Source organism: Falco peregrinus, chromosome 1 (assembly GCF_023634155.1).
Source record: "Falco peregrinus isolate bFalPer1 chromosome 1, bFalPer1.pri, whole genome shotgun sequence".
Classification (NCBI taxonomy): domain Eukaryota; kingdom Metazoa; phylum Chordata; class Aves; order Falconiformes; family Falconidae; genus Falco; species Falco peregrinus.
In genome coordinates, this window is record NC_073721.1 from 27038223 (window position 1) to 27062249 (window position 24027).

The 24027-nt window shown below is 35.9% G+C and overlaps 1 protein-coding gene across 4 annotated transcripts in view; it reads left to right on the forward strand.

Moving 5' to 3' along the window:
- Positions 1-24027, forward strand: part of CPEB3 (cytoplasmic polyadenylation element binding protein 3) — a 92552-nt gene that overhangs the window by 4682 nt on the left and 63843 nt on the right. For 3 of the 4 annotated variants that reach the window (XM_055792412.1, XM_055792461.1, XM_027788899.2), the window contains exon 2: positions 3278-4191. In XM_055792412.1, coding sequence (XP_055648387.1) covers positions 3289-4191 — 903 coding nt within the window. In that variant the 5' untranslated portion in view covers positions 3278-3288. Of the gene's footprint in view, positions 1-2908; positions 3051-3277; positions 4192-24027 lie in introns of those variants that run through there. The other variant, XM_027788895.2, reaches the window with a different exon arrangement.

The window sequence follows — 24027 nt, forward strand, 5'->3', positions numbered from 1 at the left end:
GTACCTTCCTTTTTTTCCCAGTAGCATATTTTTTTTTGTAGAATTTTCAGTGTATTAACGATAATTCAGTAATGAAAAAGTGGTAACTTAGAAAAGGGAAACTATTCAAATGGTACAACTTTTTGTCTATATGTTGATTTTGATTTGATTTAAATTTTCATACTTGACCTATTTGTTTTGGAGTTTTAGAACATTTTTAGAAAGGATATTATGAGAGGTGGTTATTTAATATTTTCTTCAGCTAAGCAACATGACACAATCTCCTCCATAACAGCTGTATATTTTATAGGTGGTATGAGCTTATAATTAATTTGTTAAACTAGAAGTTTGGAAAGAAATTTGGAAATAGTAGAACTATTTCTTTGTCTAGTGATTGTTATTATGAATGGGCAGCTATTTGATCAGAGTTTATAAACTGTCAAAAGTTCTTATCTAGTTAGTAATTTTCAGCTCAGTCTCACAGATGTTTATCTTCTCAGAGCTGGTGGTTCAGACTGCAGCAATTTTCCCTGGAAAGAGGGAGTGTGCACGTATTTTCCTTTTGAGTCCTCTTCCTTCCAGGGTAGGTAGCAGTGAAATGCCATCTATAGATAAAGACTTCAAACCCCATGATTCCTTGGGAGAGCATGCGCTGAAAGCTTCCAGTTGTCAAAGTGCTCTTGCCAGAGTGGTCGACTATTTGTCATATACCAAACCTGAAAGAAGAAAATAAATATATTGTCTTTTTGTTGATCTTTAAATACAGAAAATCCAAAGGTAACTGTTCCTTAAAAATTTCTGTGTTGACTGCGTGGGTTACTGCATGCAAACAGACCTGGTATTGCTATGGGGATATAGATTTCCTGTACTGGGTTGTAAATTGTACAGATACTTACACCAGCAAATAATCAAGAGGTACTGCATATTGGTCCAACATTAGGCATTGGCTGGCCTGTCTTTCAAAGTCGTTTTTTATCTAGTGTTTTTCCATTCAGACTGGAAAGGTAGGTCTTGACCTTGACGAGAGGGTTGAATTGTGCAGTGATTTTTACCTTTAAGAAGCAATATGGAAATGAATGTGGATTACAGTCCTAGGATAAAGTTCAAAAACAGCTAAGTCAAGGTACATATTTGAAGCAACTGTTGTGCTAGCCACTATGGATAACCTGGTGACTAACTGATTTAAGTATACTTTATTGATGACAGAATGTTAACATTTCAGCTGTTATCTTTGTCTCTCTAAATGTGTTTTTATACATATAGGTCAGAACCAGGGAAGGGATACATATAATCTTTTTCTCTATGTGATGTGGAATCATCAGTAATTTTATGTAGCCTTAGGAGTAGTAGTGATTTTGGTAGAAATGAAGCTAATTGAAAGTTACACAGGGCTTGGTGTATTACGTCTTACTGCAGTATGGGTTTAAACTGCGTAGCAAGGTTTTCTGCACCCCCAGTAGCAGCAGCAGAGCTGTTTGTTACAGTTGCAATAATTTAGTCGAATCATTCTTCTTAGGAACTTGCCTTAATGTTCGTGAACCCTTGCTGTTGGCTTACATATTGAACAGGTAAATAAGAGGGAGCATGACCAGCAACTTAACTGATAGCAGAAACTTGTTCTGACATGCATTTTGACTAAAAAGTGTGTGTGGCTCAGAAGAGATTTAAAAGAAAGAAAAAAAAAGAAACAAAAAATGTTAAAGATACACATGGACCATTTTTAAACTGTTACTGTCAGAAACCAGAGGGTTGTCTATTTCACTCTGCCACTTTTCTTAAACAGTTTATTGATTCGGCTTTACTTTGTTACATTAAAACAACAATCCTAAAAAAATTTGGAATCTTAGGAATGTACATGTCATACAACTGGCTCAGTAGAAATGCCATTAGGTATTCAGTGATGACCATCTTTGAACATAATTATTCAATTAAGGTAAGTGATTTCTGGCTCATTTAAAATACTTTTGAGATTTAGAATGGTCTCTTCATTTGACTAAAATTCTGCAGAATGTGGAGGTTCCTGTTCTAGTTTCATACAATCGCTGTTCATTGATGTCTGTATATGCATTAGCTCTCTTGTTTCAAAATAATAATCGAATTATGTCATCTGGCCTGTTTTATATGAAACACCTTTTTTAGCAGATATAAGTCTCAACCATTCTACATACATTTACTTTTTAAAATTTAAACTTATGTATTGATTTAGCAAATAATTTTCATCACTAGTCTTTGTCTTGTGCATATAAAGATGGCTTTTAAAATGTGGCATGTCTATATTTTAATTTTCAATTTGCCCTGGTTTTATTTTTCATTGTGAAAGCATCAGAAACATTGGCTAATAATAACTCCCAGATCTGCTCGTTTTGACCTTTTTTTTTCACAATTAAAATATTGCTGATGGTTTCATATATCTAGAAATATAGTGCGTAGAAATACCTTTAAGCAAACGACTGCTTTGATGTAAAATAACGTTTTACACGGAAAGAGCATAAGGTCACTGAAGGCAAATATAACACTCATCGGTGGCTTTGTACATGTGTCTCCACTCCCCCCTGCCACCACCCCCCCCCCCCTCCACCCGTCACTGCGATCGCTTCTGGTGCCCTAAGCAAGCAGCGAGCTGTGCGGCAGGAACAGGCCAGTAAACGATCGTGCAGCTGAGAACCGCTCCCGTGTCAGTACGAGATTTCGTGTGTGCTTTCTCTCTGATAAATTTAAATAATGGAAAAGCTTGTTCGGTGATTAAGGAAAATCGTACCCGGCTCCTTTAAAGGTCCCCTAATAGAAAAGGGGGTGGAGAAGAGCGAAGACTGGTGTCTTTTTAACCTTGCTGAAGGACGCAGCAGTATTTATTGACGTATGCAAATAACCAAGGGGAGGAGGTGGCGGAGGAGGAGGAGGAGGAGGAGGAGGGTGCTTGGAAAAACAGGAACCAGAATCAGTTTCTCATTGCAGGGTGAGAGCTCTGAGTTCCGGTGTAAGAGAAAAGAGACGTGGCGAAATAGCTGTATATCTCTGCCCTATAAGCACATCTCTCATTTAGACTGAAGGGAAACAAGGCATCAAAAAGGGTGAAGCATCTTGAAAAATATTTTAAAGGCAATCTAGCACGATCAAAGGTTACATATTACTAAATGGGGGAGGGGGAAGATTACGGGTCTGCCTTGCAATTTGCTGTAGCATAGCACTAGCAATAGGATGAGATTTTTGGCTGGCAAATGATTAAAACAGCTTGGTTTGTGGTATGAATGACAATGTTAATAATCTGTCTTTGTGGTTTTTTCCCCTACTGTTTCAGCTGCGCAAACCATGCAGGATGATTTACTGATGGACAAAAGCAAAGCCCAGCCCCAGCAGCAGCGGCAGCAGCAGCAGCAGCAGCAGCAAGATCCAAACTCAGCAGAAGCCCCCTCTACACCCATCTCGTCGGAGACATCCAAACCAGAAGACAACAGTTCAGTGACTAGTATCGGCACATCGGCTCCTTCCCAAAATAGCAAGGAGAAGATGCAGATGGAGTCTCCCATTTTGCCTGGCTTGAGCTTTCACCAGCCTCAACAAGAACCTGCAGCCGGCACCTCCTTGTCTCCCTCCTTCGGCAGCACCTGGTCTACAGGGACCACAAACACGGTGGATGATAGCTTTTTCCAAGGGATTACTCCAGTCAATGGGACAATGCTTTTCCAGAATTTTCCGCACCATGTCAACCCTGTATTTGGTGGCACTTTCTCACCTCAAATTGGCCTAGCTCAGACTCAACATCACCAACATCAGCAGCAGCAGCAGCAAGCGCAGCAGCAGCAGCAGCGGAGGTCACCTGTAAGCCCTAATCAGGCACCTTTCGCTCAGAGAAATGCTGCTTACAGCCATCAGCCCATCATGACCAGCAAACCGTCTTCCTCCTCTGCCTCCTCTTCTTCCTCCTCCAGCTGGAATAACCATCAAAATGCAGCTTGGAGTACACCTTCCAACCCTTGGGGTGGACTGCAGGCTGGTAGGGACCCTCGAAGGGCAGTTGGAGTGGGGGTTGGCGTGGGAGTGGGGGTCGGCGTACCCTCCCCCCTCAATCCCATTTCACCCCTTAAAAAGCCGTTCTCCAGCAATGTCATTGCCCCTCCGAAGTTCCCACGGGCTGCACCCTTAACCCCCAAATCCTGGATGGAAGACAACGTGTTCAGGACGGACAATGGCAACAATCTGTTGCCTTTTCAGGTAAATTACTATGTACACCTTCTACATGGTGACAGCTATCACAAAGGTGTATTTTTTGCAGGGATGTATTTCTCCATAACTCATAACTGCATTGAATAGTCACCGTATATGAAAGAAGTGGGATTGATCCTGGGGAATGCATACACAAAGATTCCAAATTCTGGCTTAAGGTTTATAGTCTTATTTTTCTTGTAACTTTTTCTTAAATGTGACAGGGCTTTTTGGGTTGGTGGTTTTTTTGTTTGTTTTTTAGCATCCAAAAGGTAGTAGCTTGCCTTCAGGAAAAACAGGTTTGGCAGACTATGTTTCCTTGGTGCTGCATGTTACAATTTTTTTCGTATTCTTCCATATGTGAGAAACAGGAGGCATTAAAATTGCTGACTTCAGTTTTCTAATTGGCCTGTTAATTTTAACCAAAGATGCTTCTTGACCTGAAATACAGTTAATTATTTTATCACCATTGAAATAACTAATTGTCCTTATGTTGTGGTGGGATTTAGTGGGGAGTCTGTTCGCATGAGGTATACATATGAAAAACTGTATACATCTGATATGTACACCCTGCTGTTATATTCACAGTGGACGTTTTGAATATATCTAGAAGCAGCGTGGGTGTGTATGGAAAGAGTGGCGTATCTGTCCTTTCCAGTAAGGAAATGCCTAATACAATTGACGTGATTTAGAAACGGCAGGGAGGTATTGTATAAAATAAACCATTTTATGCTGTTCAAAATATTTGCAGAGAAAAGAGACAATAGGACACGACCTTCACAGCCATATTGCAATGGAGTCTATTTACTAGCTACATAGCTCTGAAATATTTAAAGCTGCAGTGCCCTTCACTGTTTTTTTAATCTATGACGACAAAGCAGATCAATTGCAGCTGAAACTGGGCCACATAGAAGATTTGCAATTTTAATGCAGAATGAAACCTGTCATGGTGTGAAATCCGTTTTAAGTTGAAAAAAGCGGAGCATGCACTTGCAGTTATATCTCTACAAGGTGAAGTGAATCTCAGATTTCTTCTAGTTTAGCTATTTTAGTCTCAGACAAATCAAAATTTTCTGTTTTGAAATACAGTGAAATTGTTCATGTATGCCTTTTCAAAGGTCCTAACTTGTAAGATCTTTGTAAGAATAAGTTCTATTTCTCAACAAAGTATGAGCTCTCAAGCATTTTTAACTTATCAATATAGTAAGAGTAGCATCTAGATTGACACTTTATATTAGAAACAAAGTTAAAAAAATTAATCAAACAACATACACACTGCCTATTACTTTAAGAGACTGCTGAAGTAAAATATATGCATTCCTGTGCTCTTTCCAGTCCCATTCAAAGAGGGCACCTTATAGTCAGCCTGAAATTTCATTTTGCTGCTTCATTCTGTTTAAAGGGAGAGTTGCTAATTTTTTATTGGCTACCCTAAATGAAGGCGGGGTGGCTTCTGGTGAACTGCTAGGCAATGTCTCTGAAGCACCTAAATCTGGAGAAAGATTATACTTCAGACGCAATATGCCTGGTGAAACTACTGTGTTGCACAGAGCACAGCAGCACAAAAGCTAATGAATATAGCTCCCAGTCGTGTTTTAGCAGTGGGAAATGTGTTTCAATTTACAAGTATTCTTTTATTTAAATTGTCTGCATGTAAGACATCACAAATTCAGATAAATTTGAATTAGTAGCAAAACCAACAGTAAATGGTCTTATTTCTGTGGTTTTGTTGGCGAGACACTTCTTTAATGACTACACAACTTTATTATTGTGACTGTAAATTGTCACAAATTAAACTAGCAGATATTTGGTCTTCACTAGGGAAAAAAAAAGATAAATTATTTTAAAGAAAAGTTCCTTTGATTTTAAGATCAGGGTTTTGAAAAGCGAAGGTATTAGCCAATATGTAAATTTGGAAACTTGTTTTCTTCTCTGTGAACTTAACCTGGTGTTTTCCTGTTCAGCTGAAAGCAAACACTTAGACTGCTCTCTACACCAGCAGGAAAAACAACCTGATTTCAGAGACTCAGAAAACTTGTATTTTTTTTTCCTATTAGGCTCTTCTTAATACAAGCTGTCGTTTTTTGTGTACTAGTTTGTAATCTAGGTTAATGTTGATTGCTCCTATACTTAACAAGTTGCCAAAGAAGTCCTGAAACCATACTATCAATAGGAAGCAACTGTTCAGTTAAATTGATAAATATGAAATTCAAATTTATGTAAGAGTTTTAGTATTTTGTGCCTGGATTCTGGTTGCCTTTTTTGCTTCTCCCCACCCCCCTCAGAAATTGGGCAATATGTTGAATCAGTTGACACAGTAAGTTCTCTTGTCAGCACTATCAAGTAATTCTGGCAGGTCTATTGATGTACATCTGCCACCCTTCATAACTGAGTGTTTTTGATCTGCTTCAGAAATACCTTTCAGTAAGCTTGCTAGCAACACATTAATGTGCATTAGCGAGTTCTGTGCGCTAACCTATTCTTTTCTCTTATGTTGAGATTATAAGACTTTAAAATTTGTGGTGAAGCTCAAGATGTTCTAAGTAAAAAGAAAAATATTAATATGTTCACTGGTGGAATTAACATCAGTGATACCTATTTTTTAATTCAGGTCTTTGCAGTTATCACAAATTTTAAGCAGAAAACCAAGTTTTGTGCTCCAAGTCTCTAATGAAGACAGCTGACACTCAGCTACTGATATATGTAGTTCTAGGAAAAAAATGCTGAGTTTTAAAATGTTTCTTTTAAGATCATGTATATAAAGCAATATGCCAGATGTCTTCATCCCTGAATTTGAGTAATACATTAGTGCACCTTGTACATCAAAACCAATTGGTGTTTGACCTAAGAAACTCTGCAGAACATATCAGAACATTTAAAATGTCAATTGGCAGGAATTCTGTTGGCATCTGCCTTGTGATTGGTGTTGAAAGGCAAGTAAAATGCTTTGAAGGGGACTGTTGTCATATACTTACTAAGAAAAATTGATTGTGCTGTATAAAAAAAATTTGAAGATGCAAAGTTGAAAGGGAGGAGAAAAGAAGTGATCAGTCTCAAATGAAATTTAATGTGGCACATAAGAGTTGGATATGAGATCACAGGAATAGATGTGAAACAAGGCCAGATATAAAATACAGAAATGTGTCCGCTTTGTTCTTCTGAATATTCTTCCGCTTCAGAGTGGTTTGGGTGAAGGTTGTCGGTTGTGATTGTTACGTGAACAAGCAATTATGCTAGGTGATCCTCATTTCTGGCGTTTGAGGCAGATGTTAACTGACTGCCCAGGGATCTAGGCAACAGTTCAGTTCCTTTTTACAGCAGAGTGGTGGGCCTTGAAGGGAGTTATTGTCATCCTGTGCTTCTGAGTTGCTCCCAGAATTCTCTTTTCCTTCAGTTCTCTCAGGTAAATAGTGTATGGCTTTTGGCCATGTGAAGATATTGGGACACAGCTTGTGTGGTTAGGAAGACTGATAGTGCCTGAAATAGGCCCTTGGAAGCATGGATAAGAAATTCTCTTTATGGTGGAGAAGACAGAAAAGGAATTAAATGTTTGGAGACCAGTATGCTAATTAAGGAAGTCTACCCTGTGAATTTTTAATAACACCACCTTATCAATTTCCCAGAAATTCCAAGTTTTGCTACTTTCTGAAATAATGTTCTGTAGAAATAATAAAAAAATGCATAATTGCAAGTTTTAGATTTAAATAATGCATAGCAATTTGGTGCTCTGAAGAATCTGGCATACGTCAAGTCATACTTTAAAGCTTTACTGATAAACACTTCTAGCAGAAATAAATAAGGTGATACTTATTGTCGATAAAGAGTTGTAGCTTGCTGTCTTTTGCAGGGAGACTGAGAAAGGTTTTGTGGGGGGAGGTGTTTTAGTGTTTGGGTTTTTCTCATTGATTTTAATAGGAATTGGGTATAGATACACTAATTAGTAATACACTAGCAGTCACAAGCACTTTGTGTTCCACTAAACGCACTCTAGTTGTTTGTTCAGTGGAATGAAGGGCAAGGGAATGGCCACTGTATAATGTTTATAGTTCCAGTGTGATTTTTGGTTGATGATTAATAGACAGCTCCTTAAGAAGCTGCTTTCTTTAAACATTTCTTAAACATATCTTAGTAAGTTCTTCAGGCCTGTAATATTAGCCCATACTTAGCTTTCTCTGTGACAATACAGATTGATACTCAAATTATATGTGTACACACACACACACACACACACAAATATACATGCTTATGCAGTAAACTAATGCAGAGTAACTTTTGTCTTCAAGTCCTAGGGGAAATAATAAATACATCGTTAACTGCAAATTTATAATGTTAGTGCTAACCTCTTCAGAGGCAATAAATTGGCTGTAGCTTATTTGTCATAGTTCTGTTCCTTAACACTAGAGTAACCTGAAATGCATATTGGGATATCTCGGTTATATATATATGTGTGTGTGTGTGTGTCTTTCTGTGTGTATTAAAAGTGATGACTGAGTTAGTGAATGTTCAAGTATTGGAACATTCACAAGTGTAACAAATACAGTTTTATATTTATGAGTAAAGGAGGTTTGCTGGCTAATACACTCTGGTGACTGTCATTTTAAAGCCTTTGTTTAAATAGAGATACTTTTTTTTTTTTCCAACCAGAAATATTTGGATGCAATAAGCCTGTTTGAAGATTAATTTTTTAAACGCTGTTTCTTTCGTCTAAATTTGGTATTCTGGGCTCTGACTTTCTGACAGTTCAGTAGGTAACCACGCTTAGTAGCGTTACTGTTATCTTGAAAACTATTTCTTAATGTGTAGTCTAATCTTAATTTTTCTTACATGGTGATACACAAATACTTCCAGCCTGCAACTTTATGAACAAAAAAGAAAAAAAAAAAAGGAACTAGTTGTTGTTGAAATAACTTAAAATAACTTAGTCTACTCTTTCCTTTTTTTCCCTCCTACTTTCTTACATACTTGTGTTGTTACTATTAAATAGTACAATAAGTAGCCTGACTCTGAATATTAAAATGTGAGAATGCATATCAGTAGTCCACCAGTCTAACAGATACTTCACAGCTACTAATATACATATTGCTTGTATTTAACAGATTTTTTAATTTTAAATTTGATTGAGTTCTAAATGTCTGCATTTTCAAATCAATTAAAATACAGTAACAGTACAGAAGAAAAAGCACATTAATATTTAAAATGTGATGATTTGAGCACTAATTACTTATTGATTATTGTCTCGATTTTAAGTAACCAATTGAATCATAGATAAGCCCTCAAAATTAGTAAAGGCAGAGCAAAAATGTGAGTTCAGTATGCATTTGATATTCTGAGCAACTCCATATATAGTCAGGACTTCCTTAAAAAAATTAAAGGTATTGATATAGAACAATGAAACAGTAATTTTGTCTTAAAGATTTGTTAAAAGAATTAAATAAATTTGGGAAGTAGAAGGGAAGGTGAAGGGCATGGCAGTTTATTTTGCTATTTCCCTTCTTGGATAATCTTCCCCAATTTTCTTTTTTCTTTTTTTTTTTTTCTTTTTTTTCTTTTTTTTCTTGAAGGCTGCTCTTGTGAATTGGATGCAAGAGGAAGAAACACCTGGAAATGTAATTTTTCCTATTCCAGGTGATTTTCAAGAAGAAAAAATGAGTTTGCTGAGTGGGTGATGAACATTTCCATTTCTTAGCAGTTGGTAAAGTAGCTCTCCCTTCATTAAGGTCACTCATGAATGATTTGTGGTTGGAGCATAGAGTGATCTTAAACTATATGTCTGAGTTTTGCTTGACTGGGTAGACTACTGTGCTTTCAAAAACTTAAATCAGGCTGAAGAGGAAAACATCACACCAAAACTATCCAGTGATGTCCTTCAAGAGAAGCTCAAAGGCTTTCTGGCTTTTATTTATTTTTTCTTTTTCCTACTGATCACTTGAGATAATATTACAAGTTTGAAAATACTATTCATAAATGGAAGATACTTGCCCTAGAAATTTAATCAAAATGTTATTCTAAATTGTGGCATAAACTCCCACAGGAAATTAAAGTTGTTACTAGCATCACTGTTTTCCCCTAAATTAAGCATGCTGCTTTGATATTATTGCTTTTGATTTTTATCATAGTAACGTGGTATTTTATTTAAGGAAAAGGATCTCTTCAAGACCTTTAGCATAATGGCAGTTAGCAGACTTCAGATACAAAAAATGTATCTCTTCTCCTTCTTTTCCCTATTTCCCCTCACTTTGCCTTCTCAACTCCCAGAAATCAATATTGAAAGCTTTTCTTGTATAATTGTTGGTTGCAATTAACTGCTAAAAATGGAGCATCATAGTCTTTAGGCATAATAGTGGATTGTTTACTTGTGTTCCATGTCTTCAGCAAAATAACGTTTTTGTTGTCAGAAGATACCAAAAGCTAGGTAAAGAAATTCTGTATGATCTTCAGATGGGAAGAACAATAGAAGTAGGTGGAAGTTACTGCCTTCTGTCAGGGATAATCAGACTGTTGTGCCTTTCTAGCCTATTGCAAGCCCAATTAAGTGCTTGGTTTCGCAAGATATTGCCTGAAGTAGTTCTTACCATTTCTCATTTCAACCTACTTGTTCAGCATGGTGGGGTTGAAGTAAAATTTCAGAAAGGGTAGGAAACAGAGTTTGCTAATCCCTGTTTACTCATCATAAGGTCAGCTAAATTCCTGTTTGGACTCATTCTGGTGCTATGTGGGTTAATAATTTCCCTTCAACAGGGAAACTTCCTAAATGCCCACATGTGTTCAGAGATTTCTTTTTACCCCTCTAGCCAGCAACAAGGGTAAGAGGAACATGTAGCATAAGAGAAATAAATTATGTATATTTCAAAGCTTTAGGCAAATTTTACATTCCTAGTAATATTAGCGTATAAATATACACAGAAGGTATCTGTATGTACATCTATAATCCATACCTGTGTATAAGCAGTTCACTTACTCCAAAAAGCAATTGTAATGAAATTTCAGTAACACCTGCTTTAGAACTATATTGATGAAGTAGGTTTTACTGTTATTGAGAGAATTTGCATGTTTTTAATACTAAAGCTAAACCTATGTTTTCAGTGACTACATGAGTTGAAATGTAATAGTTTTCCATTCTCATTTTCAAACCAATATGTTAGAGCATGTTTAGATTTTCCAGTTTTTAGGCTATTGTGACATTTTTACGCATTCTGTAACTAAATTTAGGGTATCGTTGCCATGTTTTTCATTATTTCTTAATTTAATTTTTCCTTGTTTCAGTTAGTAGAATGTTAAGAGAACTGCAAGAGCATTGCTTTTAAGCAATATTAGAATACTGTACATACTGATAATAAGCAGATGGCTCAGTAGCTGAATGTACCGTTTTTGTATATAGAAACAGATCTTCATTTGTGTAATCTTTTTATTATTAATTGTAAATTTTAGAATTTTTAAAATGCAAGTTATGAAATGTCATGGAAACTTTGCCTGTGTATCTTCAGACTTGGTCAACATTTTAATTTTTATAAGTTTCAGTTATAATTCTGTCTTTTCCTACAAGTTCCCAGTAGCATTTGTAAAACACAGCTAATTGTTGGCTTCCTTTTCCTCATTGATTAATGTGACTTTGTCTCTTCATTGCATGCTCTTCAAACTCATCCTGAAGATAAAATTGTCAATTTTTCTAGTATCTCACAGAACAGAAGCACTGTGCTGATCAGGATAGATGTTGATCTGCTTTGTCACAACAGTGTTAGGAGAAGGGGTGATATGACCTCCACTCTACATATGTAAATAAGAGGCACAGTTTGGGGAATTAATTTTCTTCTCAATGCTCAATCTGAGAAGACTAAAAAGTTGGGTTTTTTTCTGAAATATTTAGCATATATAGCTCTCAGAAAACAGAACATCCATTGACTGTCTCGTAAGTTTGCTGTTTGGGTGAATCTCAAAATTAGGTACCAAAGAGTGAAGAAAACAAGTTGTGACTTGTGAAAGTTTTAGTTTGTTACACGCCAATTATATAGGAATTAAGACATTTTCATCAGAGAAGACAAAAGAAGCAAAATATTTGATTTCCTGTAATTGAGACCCACTTTTCCTTCAGCTGTCTGTCATTCTCTGTATATTTTCCAAATTCTGCAAGAAACAATGTAGAACTTCTGTAAACAGACAGCCTCTTAATTATTCAAAAACGTCACCGATGGTCACTAGGTGAGATGGGGTTTAGTCAGAAAAAGGTTTTGAAACTAAGACAGCTATAGTTTATTCATGCAAAATGGTAGAATTTAAATTGCACAAGGAGTCTTTCTCCTGTACTTCCTAACTTTTTTTTCTGTATGCCTTTGCAAAATTTGCAAGAATTGCAGTTTTCATGTAAATTCCCAGAGCTTAAGCAAAACCACAGATTCTGTTACATGTTAGGATGATGACCTTCACATGATTCATCAGTCATGTTGGACTCTTTTGATCAACTCTACAGATTGTTCTTGGTTTAACAGAGTTAATGAAAGTAATGTGTACAGAGCGTGTACTCTCAATGGGTTTCAGTTTTGGGTGAAGCATGATTTGTGGGCATGACCCCTTTTTCTGTTTCATCCAGCCTCGAACTGCTCAACTCCACTCCTTTCAAACTTCCCTTCTACTGCTTTGTGTTCCTGTTTTTTGATCCCCTTTCTTCCTGAGGCTTCTCATTTACCTTGCATTCTGTATTCCACTTTCTATGTCAAAGCTTCAGGTTACAGGGGAATGCCCAATAAACCCCTGTAGTTGTAAGTGAATCGTGTTCACTTACGTTATGTGGGAATTACTCATGTACAAACTTAATAGCATAAAGGGTTTTAAGTAGGTTTAAATAAATTCAGGGAGAATGGATTTTTCAGAAATATTATCTAGAAGTTATAAACTTTAGAAATTTAGAAATTTTAACCAAATGATAACTCTGAACAAACTGAACTGATTTTCTTTCCCCATCCCCACACCCAGCTTTCTGGATGTATGACTTGGGATGGATTTTCACACAGATTGACCAAAAACCACTTCTGACATAAAATGAGAAAAGGATTATGTGTGTAACATGCACATTTTTCATATATATATATATATAATTTTCTTTTATGTCATAATCATAAGTGGCTGTTCCAGTGCAATTAATCTTTCCTACATGGAAGAATTGTTACGTAGATGCTCATCTTGAAAAGATTCACCCTAAAAAGTTATTTTTGGCAACATAATAAGCAAGTAAAGGTGACCTTTTAATGAGACATGTCAAACAACTTCAGAAAGTGATGCTATCTATAATACATTATACTTCTGAATTAATCTTTTATAAGTTTATATATGTGTATACACAGGAGTGGCTCTTCAAAAAAGATCACTCATTGAAGCTTTCTTGGTTTTGTTCTCAGAGTGGTAAAGGTTTTTTTTTTTTAAGTAAGATTTATATCCTAAAGGAAGTCTTTGGAATTATGGCTTGTTATGAAAGTTGCTAAAAATAAAACATAACAAACATTTTATTTTAAAACACTTGAATGGTAAAATATTCCTTTGGATTAAATGAAAATTCATAATTCCTCCTTGGAAGTTGCTGCTTCATTCTGCTTGAAACAGTGGAAATGTTTTAGGCTGTTACTGCTGTTTTAGATTTCAGCAAGGGAAAAAAATTAAAAGGACGGAGTTGCCATACTGTCTTGAGTGATTATGTAATTCCTATATGATAAGAATTAAAAAGACCAGTGCAGCAATTTTGACTTGAAGCATAAAGTTTAAATCATCACTAGACCATTGGTACTACTGCCTTATCACTACTCTCTATTTTATTTACACTGTATGTTTAGATAAACTGAATTTAGGAACAGGAACTAGAAACACCAAACTGATTATATTTTTGTTCAATTTTTCTTTTTTTTTTGTTGTTTTTTTCCAAGTAGTTAGTTTTCTAGTTATTTCTGTAATTTTCAAAGTTTTTAGTGGTTATGCTTAGTCTTTTGTATGGTCATAATGAAAAAAAGCAGTTCTTATGTATTTATATGTATGTTCTAAATACTTGCTACAATGGTGCTTGTGTGTTGAGGTGTGCACTGCAGGGTTTTCACTTTTTACAGTCTGTCTTAACATCCTAAAAGGTCTCCTGGATGTTTCTTTAGTCTTAGTCTTACTATGCTTATTTCTTCCACTAACCTCAGATTTCTTCTGCCTCTATCCTTATTAAAAAACCCAATAAATAAAAAATTAAATCCAAGTTGAGTTTTTTGTTTCCAGTTTTTACTTTGCTGGTAAAATCAGTAATCATAATGATTTACTAAAACTTTCTCACTGGCATCTGTGAAATGCCATTTAATTTTAGTTACATGTCATACAATGTATGTAACGAGCAATTCTTACCCTGAAAGCATTTAGACTGTTAAACAAAAAAAGGCATGGAATGGGTGAATAGTTTTGGAGCTTGTGCCAAGTATCATTGGACCATCTTCTCAGCTATGTTGAGTGTTACTCTTTACACACATATTTTTACTTTCATCCGGGATGGCATTCCTTTATGGAATTTTAGATTTTCTTTTTTTATGCCCTATTTGTACAATGGCTTTTTCTGATGATATTTAAAATAGTATTTTTTAAAAATACTTGTCTAGTTTGGCTACCAAAATTGCTTTATTAAATTAGAATATCTAAGGACGATGTATTGTGAGATGCTCTGTTAAATACTAGATCATCTCAGTTTTTCAAGCCTCCCACTGACATGACCATGGTCATCCAATCATTCTTTTTCTCTTCTAACTTCCAAATTTTTTTCTTTCCTATTGACCTAAAAAAGATTAAAAAATTAGTCTTTCTAGATCATCCAATTAAGCATTAAACAGGCAATGTTGTTGAAAAAAACTGACTGGAAGATTTAACCCTTATTTGTTAGAATGTATTTGTGCTTTAGTTCAAGTACTACATTTTTCTCATGTTCAGTAGTATTTTTTTTTTAAATCTTGTATGCAGGTATGACAAGCTCTTCTTGAATTGCTTTGAGGAATTCTTGTTTGTATGCTACTGGTAGTACATTGATTGAGGTCCAAGAGAGCTTTTATCTGCTTAGTTTATCAGGCAGACACCTGAAATGTGAAAGACAGAAATCTAAACTTCTTTGTAAGGTTTATATGTGTTAAGCAGCTGGAAATATGGTAGAGAATTAGCAGCATGTGATAATCATGAAGTGTTACATGACCTTACAGCAGTCAAAAGATCATACTTCAGAAACCTTAAATTTAATACATTCAACTCCCCTGTCTCCTGTGGTCTCACAAGGAAGTATTTTCCAGAGTACTACTAAGAGCTTTTTTTAGGCAGATCCCTTAATGCAGTATTTTCCTTTGTAAAGGAGGTTTGTTAAAAGCATTAATGAATTAACATGTAGGTAGCTAGTGTTACTACCATTTACTACATGACCTTTACAGTAACTGTACATTTCTAAAGAGTTAATAAATGATGAATGTATTAACTGATTGTTAGAGTACAGCACATTAACAGGTGGCTTATAACCAAATTAATACCGTCCATTGATGGGTTTAGTAACCATTACGATGTATAATAGCCAAGTCTGTCAAATGTTTATAATATCCTTTATGGTTTTGAATTTTTCTTTGCTTATAAAGCTATCTTTTAAATATATCTTATATCTTTATATATCTTATAAATTTATATATATATATAAATTTATATATATCTTATAAATCTTTAAATTATGAATCCAATAACAGTCTGACCTAATATTTCATCTTATTGAATAATTCTCTTACTCATGTGTTCTTTCTAGGATCTAGGATTCTTTCTGTGACATTGAAAAAAACCAACTTGAACACAGTGAAACATGTCACAGTAACTGAAAGGGCTTTTCTTAAAACACATAAAGCCCTAAGTAACCTGTGCAAGTAGGAAGGCTAAGGCAGAACAAGAGGGTGGAGGAAATAAAAGTCAGCGACAAGAAAAAGTAGGATTTTTATAATATAAAATGAAAGTGAAGTTGGAACGTTTTCAGATATGGTAATCCAAGATAACGATATCCCTGTTCACTTTCTGCAGATGAGAATTTCTGCAAATAAAGCCTTGCACGCTTTAGGCTGGGTTCAACATTTTAGTGGTAAGGGTCCTCAGCTTGGTGGCTTCCTGCTACTTTTGGCTGCTGGTAAATGCAGCTGTACCTGTGACTTCTGAGTAATAAAATCAACCATAGTTTTCAACAGAGTTTACAGGTAATGTTTTGATGGAAGCTTCTGCAGACATTCTTAGCTCTCTTGTATAAACAGGAACACAGTCTTCTGATGAGGTTTCTCAAAGTAGAAACAGTAGGTTACTTATATAACAGTGTTTTCTTGTTAGGTGAAGGAGAAGTAACTGATGTATGTGCCATTTAAAACTCCTTGAAAATGATTTGTAGGAAATTTTATAGGTTGGTTGGAAGGCTTAACTATCCTGTTTCTCTAGAAAGTGTTCTGGCTATTTTGCTTAGATAGCAGCGTTGCTTGAGTATAAACTTGAACTGGTCAGTGTTTCAAAATAGCCTCAGTCCTTGGCTCAGTTGGGTGTGCAGAGGAAGGGGAATAATTTAAAAGAACAAATACAGTGGATATAGCTTTTTAAAAATGAATACAGATGTGGATAGTTATGAAAGGCAACCCTACTAAAAGTATGATTTTTCATACAACCTGTGATTTACCTTTTCACGTATAACATTTATACTCATGGTTTATAATTGTCCAGAAATTAACTGATGAATTCTTGTATTTCTCTTTTCAGTGTGCTTCTTTCTGGTTGATGAGGTGCCAGTTTATAGTGAATATTGAGTCCTTGAGGTCATGACCTTCTAGTTAGTGCTATTAAATATCATCCTGCTTTCCTGCAGTTATTAAAATTAATTCAGTTCTTTCTATATGGTGAGCTGATCCTCTGAACTGATGGTATCTTGTAAATATTATTATTGTGTTCTTACTTTAATAACCAATACTACTGATAAAATTGGTCTCAAGATTTGCCTTTAAGAAACTCCATTAGTAACCTCAATAGGTTTCTCTGTTTAGCACTATCAATTCCTTCCCTTTTCGTTTTTCTTTCTTACCTCAATTGCACTAGTAATTTTTTCCTCATTTATGTAGTTATTTTGCTTGTAGCACCATATGAAATGCTATATTGAAGTCTTTGTTAGATCAGCCATATTCTTTCAAGAACCAGAAATCATACGTTCCAGGGGATTGCATCATTAACATATGATGATACATTACCTCTGCTTGATGTATTTCTTAAAGCGAAGAAATCCTTGAATTTCAGTCATAAAAACTAGAAACAGTGTTTTGTCATCTATATTTTCATATCCTGCTTCAGTTATTGAAGTTCTTTCAGTTTTATTTTGTTGGTCGGATATAACAGTACTGACATTCTTACTTGGACTAGCTTTAGTCATTCCACTAACTGTGCCTTAGTGGCTCACTCCTTTTCATTACAGTGTTCACATGCACCTGATGCCTGTTATTGAATTGGGTGGATGATACTGCTTTGTCTCTTACTGTTTACTTGTCTTTACTGTTTACCCTTGTTTACCTGATTTTCCCCTCTGTAAGTGATGTCTGATTATGGAGGCTACATTATTTTCTCTTGACTTCTGATATGTTTTTGCTTAATACTTTTATCAGTCTTGGTAGACTTTTCCCTAGACTTTTGTTGTTCAAGGTACTAATGCTGAACTTAAGTGGGAACCACATTCAGGGAAACCGTTAAGTGGCTGAACATCCTGGTTCTTTCCATCTGGTGACATTTCTTAATGTGCCTGTGAGTCTTCATTACCTTGTACAAAAAAGGAAAACGCTGTTGCAAATCAGGTAGGCTATTATCTCAAGATATTTTCCCTATCTGGAGCAGTCTTTACTAAATAAGCTCTGTGCTAATCACTTTAGCTCTTATAATGTAAAAGGAGAGCTGTTTTCTTCCTTCTATGAGTGTACTTTCCAATTTCCATGAGGAGTTAACATTCCTTTTAGCTAATTGCCTGTTCATACATGTACTTGTGTGTCTTGTATGTGATTTTGGAATTATTTTAATTCATTAAATTCAAATATGCAGCAGTAATTTGAATGCATAACACCTAACTGACAACACAAAAATGCTTATGGCTTCTTCTTTTCTAAGAGGAAGAAATATCTGTTTTGGTTCTTTTTAAGGCTTTTTAATGTAAGTATTCAGGCACCTTGTATGTGAGACAGTTATTCTTTTCCTCATGTCCTGTATGCCTTTAAGCCACATAGGTAATAAAAGATGTACACATGCATAGTGTAATTCAGTTGCTATTTTAATATATTTATTATGTGAAATATTTAATATTTTAATTTTGGATTTGTTGTTAAACTGAAATTTTTCATACACGGGATGTTTCAGTACTTGCAACTGGAAAAATTCCTTCTTTAGTTACAGAATTTGATCTGAAATGGAATTGCTTGCATAGAATTGATTTGAACAGTAGCTTCTAAGGAAAATGTAATTTTGGGCTGGGATTGTTTTCCTCCACTCCTGCCCTTTCTTCCTCTAAGTGGAGCTTGATGCTATGAGTGGTCTTTGGATTGCTGCTTTCTGCTGTTTCCCACCTGTTCAGTTGCATATATGCAGCCTTTGCTAACTTTGAAGCTGATCAAATAGTTAACAGTAAATATTCTTAAATTAAAATTTCTAACATATTGACACTTTAGGAAAAGTATTCCCTTGTATCCCAGTGGCTGAACAGGAGTCCTCAACTCTTGTGTAGAAGTGGGTGCAGTGCGCAGCTTGAGAGCCTGTTGCTAGACAGTTGATAGATAGGAGAGAGTAGATTGCTGTGACAGCCCGAGATTCTGTCATGGATTATGTCCTCAATCAGGTCCCACAATGGAGAACATTTGCTGCCTAACTATTCTCAATCTCCATTAGGAAGAGCGTAGCAGAGTGGATTTTTGTGTGTACCTCTTCAAAGAAAGTTTTAAATTCTTGCAAATGTGATTCAAAGTGACATCACACTGAAAAGGTCACCTCCATGTCTTCTCTGGGAGCTGTTTTTCATTGAGAGTGTTTGTGGCCTGGTTTAGGCCTGTGCATAAATATTGGTAAATGACCCACACCCACACTCCCCTTACTGAACAACTATTCCCACTATACTTAGCATTTTCTTGGTTTCCCTTTAGAAGTAAAGGGCAATCTATATTGGCATTGAAATGGCAAAATTACTGTTGTCTCTTAAGGGTGGTTCTCCAAACCAGTAGGTGAAGATCTTGTGCTGTGTGAACAGATGAAATATCTTACTGTTTTTTGGGTTTTTTTTTTAATATCTATCTGGAATTCTGGCACCTACAAGTCTTTTTTTTTTTGCTCAGGAGGCACTATTTCCTGAGCACAAAAGAAGTGGAACAGGAGCCTGACTTGAAATATACTAGGTAGATATTATTTTGGTCACGTTGTTCTTAAAAGCACAATGAGTTTGGATGGGACACAGTATTTTGTTTGTCATAAGGCATAAATATTTCAGTGACACTTTTTTTTTTTTAACTTTACCCATATATCCCATGTCACTAATGATCAGTAACCATACACAAAACCACTGTTCCTGTTTCGGAGAAATCTTTGAGATTCCTTTACTATGGTGGCCATAGTACATGAAGCTACTGGGCAGTGGTGCTCAGAGATCTGTTCGACAGTTATTACTTGCATTCTTTTCTTTCTCCCATTTTGTCTCATTATCCTATAATGTCATGAGACAGACTGCTCCTATTGTAAATCTTTCTGTGACAGTAGCTTCCTTGCACAATATGTCTCTACTGTCTTTTACATTGTGTGGTCCAGACTGCAAAGTGTGATCATTCAGATCTTTCATGCTGTAGTATCCCCAATACTCCCTTCTCTGTTTGCAGTCTTTGCATCTTTGTCATGCTTCCGTCTTGTGATTTGAGGTTTGCACTTGTGCTGATTTAGCTGGCAAGGTGTTCTTAGGTCAATGTTATTTTTCTCCTTGCTATGGGACACAGGCATCATTCTGCTGAACAGAGTGGTAGAAGCCCAAAAGTAACTTATCAGTGTTGAACTCTTGCACAGCAGGCCAATGAACCAGTTAAATTCTGTCATTTTAATAGCTCAAGGCTATAATGAATGGCCTTGTAAATTCTATTGCTGACAACTTTTTTTTTCCACTTGCTTGTTTTTGTGAATTGATGATCACCTTGGGTGTAACTACTTTAATCCTATATTTTAGAAGTGTTAGAACTGTTTGTTACTGGAATCGGTAACTATAATAGAAAATGGATACATCAGCTTTTTGAGATTCATTCAGCAGCAGGACTGATGAGCAGATTTTTATCTAAAGCATCATGTTGAACAAAATATGACTAAACATAAATCCTGTCAGTGAGTGCTCAGTCAGTTGTAATGTCTGCAGATCATTCCCTACAGTAGTGTAATGGGTATAAAAATAATAGCTGTTTTGTAGATTCTTTTTTATTTTTTTTTTTTGTTGTTATGGGTGTTTTGTTTGTTCGGGTTTTTTTAACACATTCTCTTAATTCTTTTGATGGCAAAAGGAAGATGTTTGAAGTATTAAGTGTATTATGCTGTTTGCTGGTAGTAAACTGTTCCCTATTGAAGCATTGGGTTAGGTGATTTAAGCATTTGACTAGGTGCTGTACTGTCTCTGAATCTGAAGTGGAGAAATAACACTAGTGATCATTTAAGTAATACACTTGACATATTATAAAAGTCTGTATTGGAAGAATAGCTAAGGGTGCTTTCAAGAAGACAGTAAGTAGGCTATTGCTTTAGTAAGGCTCTGATGAAAGAAACGAACAATATAACACAGAACAAGATTTTTATATATATATATATATATATATATAGTATCCAGTAGGGCTATATTGTGGTTTGTTCCCTGCAACTCCAAAACACGGATTTGCCTAAATCAGGGAAATGGTTAAATGTATTCCTTCTGCCCTGTAGCTGCCACCTCTATGTAGGAAAAGGCAGGGTAAATTCTAATGCTTTCTTCCCTGCAGTTTGCAAGCAAATACTTAATATTTAGTAACTGGCTGGGTTATTCTGTTTAAGTGGTTATGATGCCAAGTCTTATGGCTATGACACCTGAACATTTTTATATATATATTGAGCGTGTATTAAGTGTGTATAAAAAGGGAATCTCATCTTTACTGCAAAGTAAAATTACCTTTATACTGAACAACATAATTTACATTAGTTTTTGTAATTCTGTATAATGTCTGTTTTATCTATTCCTATTTCTGTGCTTTTTTAGCTCAGCTGGAAATGAAGACTGCAAACATTTCACTGAAAGATTTTAGGTTTTTGTAATATTTTAGAATTCAGATTTTTTAAGATGGTAAAGTTTGCATACAATCTTTACCATTGTGGAAAAATTGCTTGAGTAGGTCAGGTTTTCAAGGCTTTTGGATTCAATCTTAGTTCTTGCATGTTCTAGCTATAAAAGTTTATGTAACAGACAAGATGATTAAATATCATTAACTAGAGTTCTGATATGTTATTTTTTGAAATTATATGGAAATGTTTCCATAATCTGTATAGAATTAGATATTGGTTTATATCTGTATTAAACTTCATTAGTTTTCTTAGAAGCTTTTTGAACAAGTTTAAAAAAATTCACCTTTTGCCCAGTGAACTTCTGAACACCTATGAAAGTAAAATGTGCTACAGTCAGTAGTGAGAAAAGACAAATGTATGAAAAGTCCGTGTGTTTCTTCTGTGGGCATTCCAAGAGCAATAATAACAGAAGAAAACACTCCCCTTTTTGTTCCAGTAATAAGAACATAATAAATCTGGCTTAGTTTAATACTATCTGAAATTAACTGGAAAGATCAAAAAAGAAAGTGATATTAAAACAAAATTCCATTAAGACTTAGTACTAGTAGCTCTGCTGTAATGGTCTTTGCCATAGGTATAGACAAATTACCCTATTTTTCCCTCTTACCTACATTTTATGCCTTCATATTTTTTCTGTTTTATTTTATATTTTTATGAAATCCAATATAGGGAAAAAAATACTGAAATTTGTAGTTATTCTAGTTCTGCTTGCATCTGTCTTGTCAGTCATGTTGTTATTGGCAGCATTCCAGCACCGGGCTGCAAAGGAAATAATACTTGCTACTTAGTTTTTTTATTCTTTTGCAAAGTGACAATTTTATTTTATCATGTGACCATATTCCTCAGATTTCCTATCTTTTGAAATGTTTAGGTTTTTTTTTAACTTTATTAAGGTTGTGTGAGTAGGATTGCATCGCAGCTGAAGCTGCTGGGAGCTAAAGACTGCTTGCTCAGTGGGTATTTAGTTTGCTGTAGATGATCATTCATGTGCACCATCATGGCAGGTTGAGCATGTCCGAGCTGGACTTCTATAATACTTTTTTTGCAGTTGCTTTTTTTTGCTGCTTTGGATTGGGATACTGAAGCGAGACAAACTTGTTTTCCTTATGTACTTAGTAATAACTGCTGCTGCAGGTGCTAGAACAGAATGAGCAAGCCGAGTTTAAAACAGCGCTGGCATTATAGCCTGTGTTTTTTCAAAGCTGTGCTTCCATTGACTTCAGCTTTAGTTGGGAATGCTTAGCAATTCTGCTAATGCAGCCAAATCCAGGCTGATGTCAGGCACGGAAGAATGAAACACAGCAGTGACCACAGTGAAGTTTGCATTGATAGGAAAGTTGTTTAAGCCATAAGAATTTTAGCTATTCCCAGGATGTCATCTCTTCCTTCTGATCGAAATACTACATGTAATGTCCCAGAATATAGTAAGTAAAAAAAGCTGAGATTTCAGTGAGCCTAACTGGAGGTTTGGTATTCTCCTGGAAACAGTTAATAGTTCAGTGACTGGAGGCCATCTTGTTTCTTGGCAGAGTTGGGCTGTGTTGTGCCACATACTGGTGCGGAAAAAGCTTGAAAATAGAGGGCAGCATGAAAATGTAGAACACTGAAATAAACTACTGAAACTGTGATATTGTTCAGAATATGTGAAGCTTGGAAACTTAATAGGAAGTCAGTTAGCAGATGGACTGAAATATGTAGACACAAGGAAATGTATCTTTGGAAGGGTCAAGGTATCAGAGGTTTTGCTTCTTGCACACTAAAAAATAGGCAGATCTGGTGTGCCTCACAGTTCAATGTGTATTTTATGCTGCAGATGCAGATGACCATGCCAACAAGGATTCACCACATGGAAAAATACATGATTAAGGACTTTGAGTATGGATGATAGCTAGGCTTGGGCAATGCGTGTTGGATTCCTGACAGGGTAAAACTTTCCATAGAATCACAGAGTGGTCAGGGTTGGAAGGGACCTCTGGAGATCATCTAGTCCAACCCTCTGCTAAAGCAGGTTCTCCTAGAGCAGGTTGTACAGAATCGTGGCCAGGTGGGTTATGAATATCTCCAGGGAAGGAGACTGCACAGCCTCTCTGCGCAGCCCGTCCCAGGGCTCTGTCACCCTCAAAGTAAAGTTCATTTGTGACTGTAGTTTAATCAATTAGTGGTCAAATGCCTCTGCTGCCATAATCCTCTGCAGAGGCAGAAGAAAATAATACAGCTTCAGTTTTTGGAGCAAGGTGCTCTGTGTCTCTCCCATGGGATATGTTGGCCACGTCCTTTTTAGTTCATTAGTTACAATTACTTTGGGTTACTTGTTCGAGCTGAAAGAGGTATTGAGGAAGCCAGGCTGTGTTAAGGTCCACTTAACACCTGTTATGGCCCTAGCTATAGATCTGGTCTTGGCTTTGTCATCCATAATATAAGTCGCAGTCTTTTCTCGTTCTTTAGCTTCCCTTTCTACTAAAGACATGGTTTGTCTATTGGGAGGGA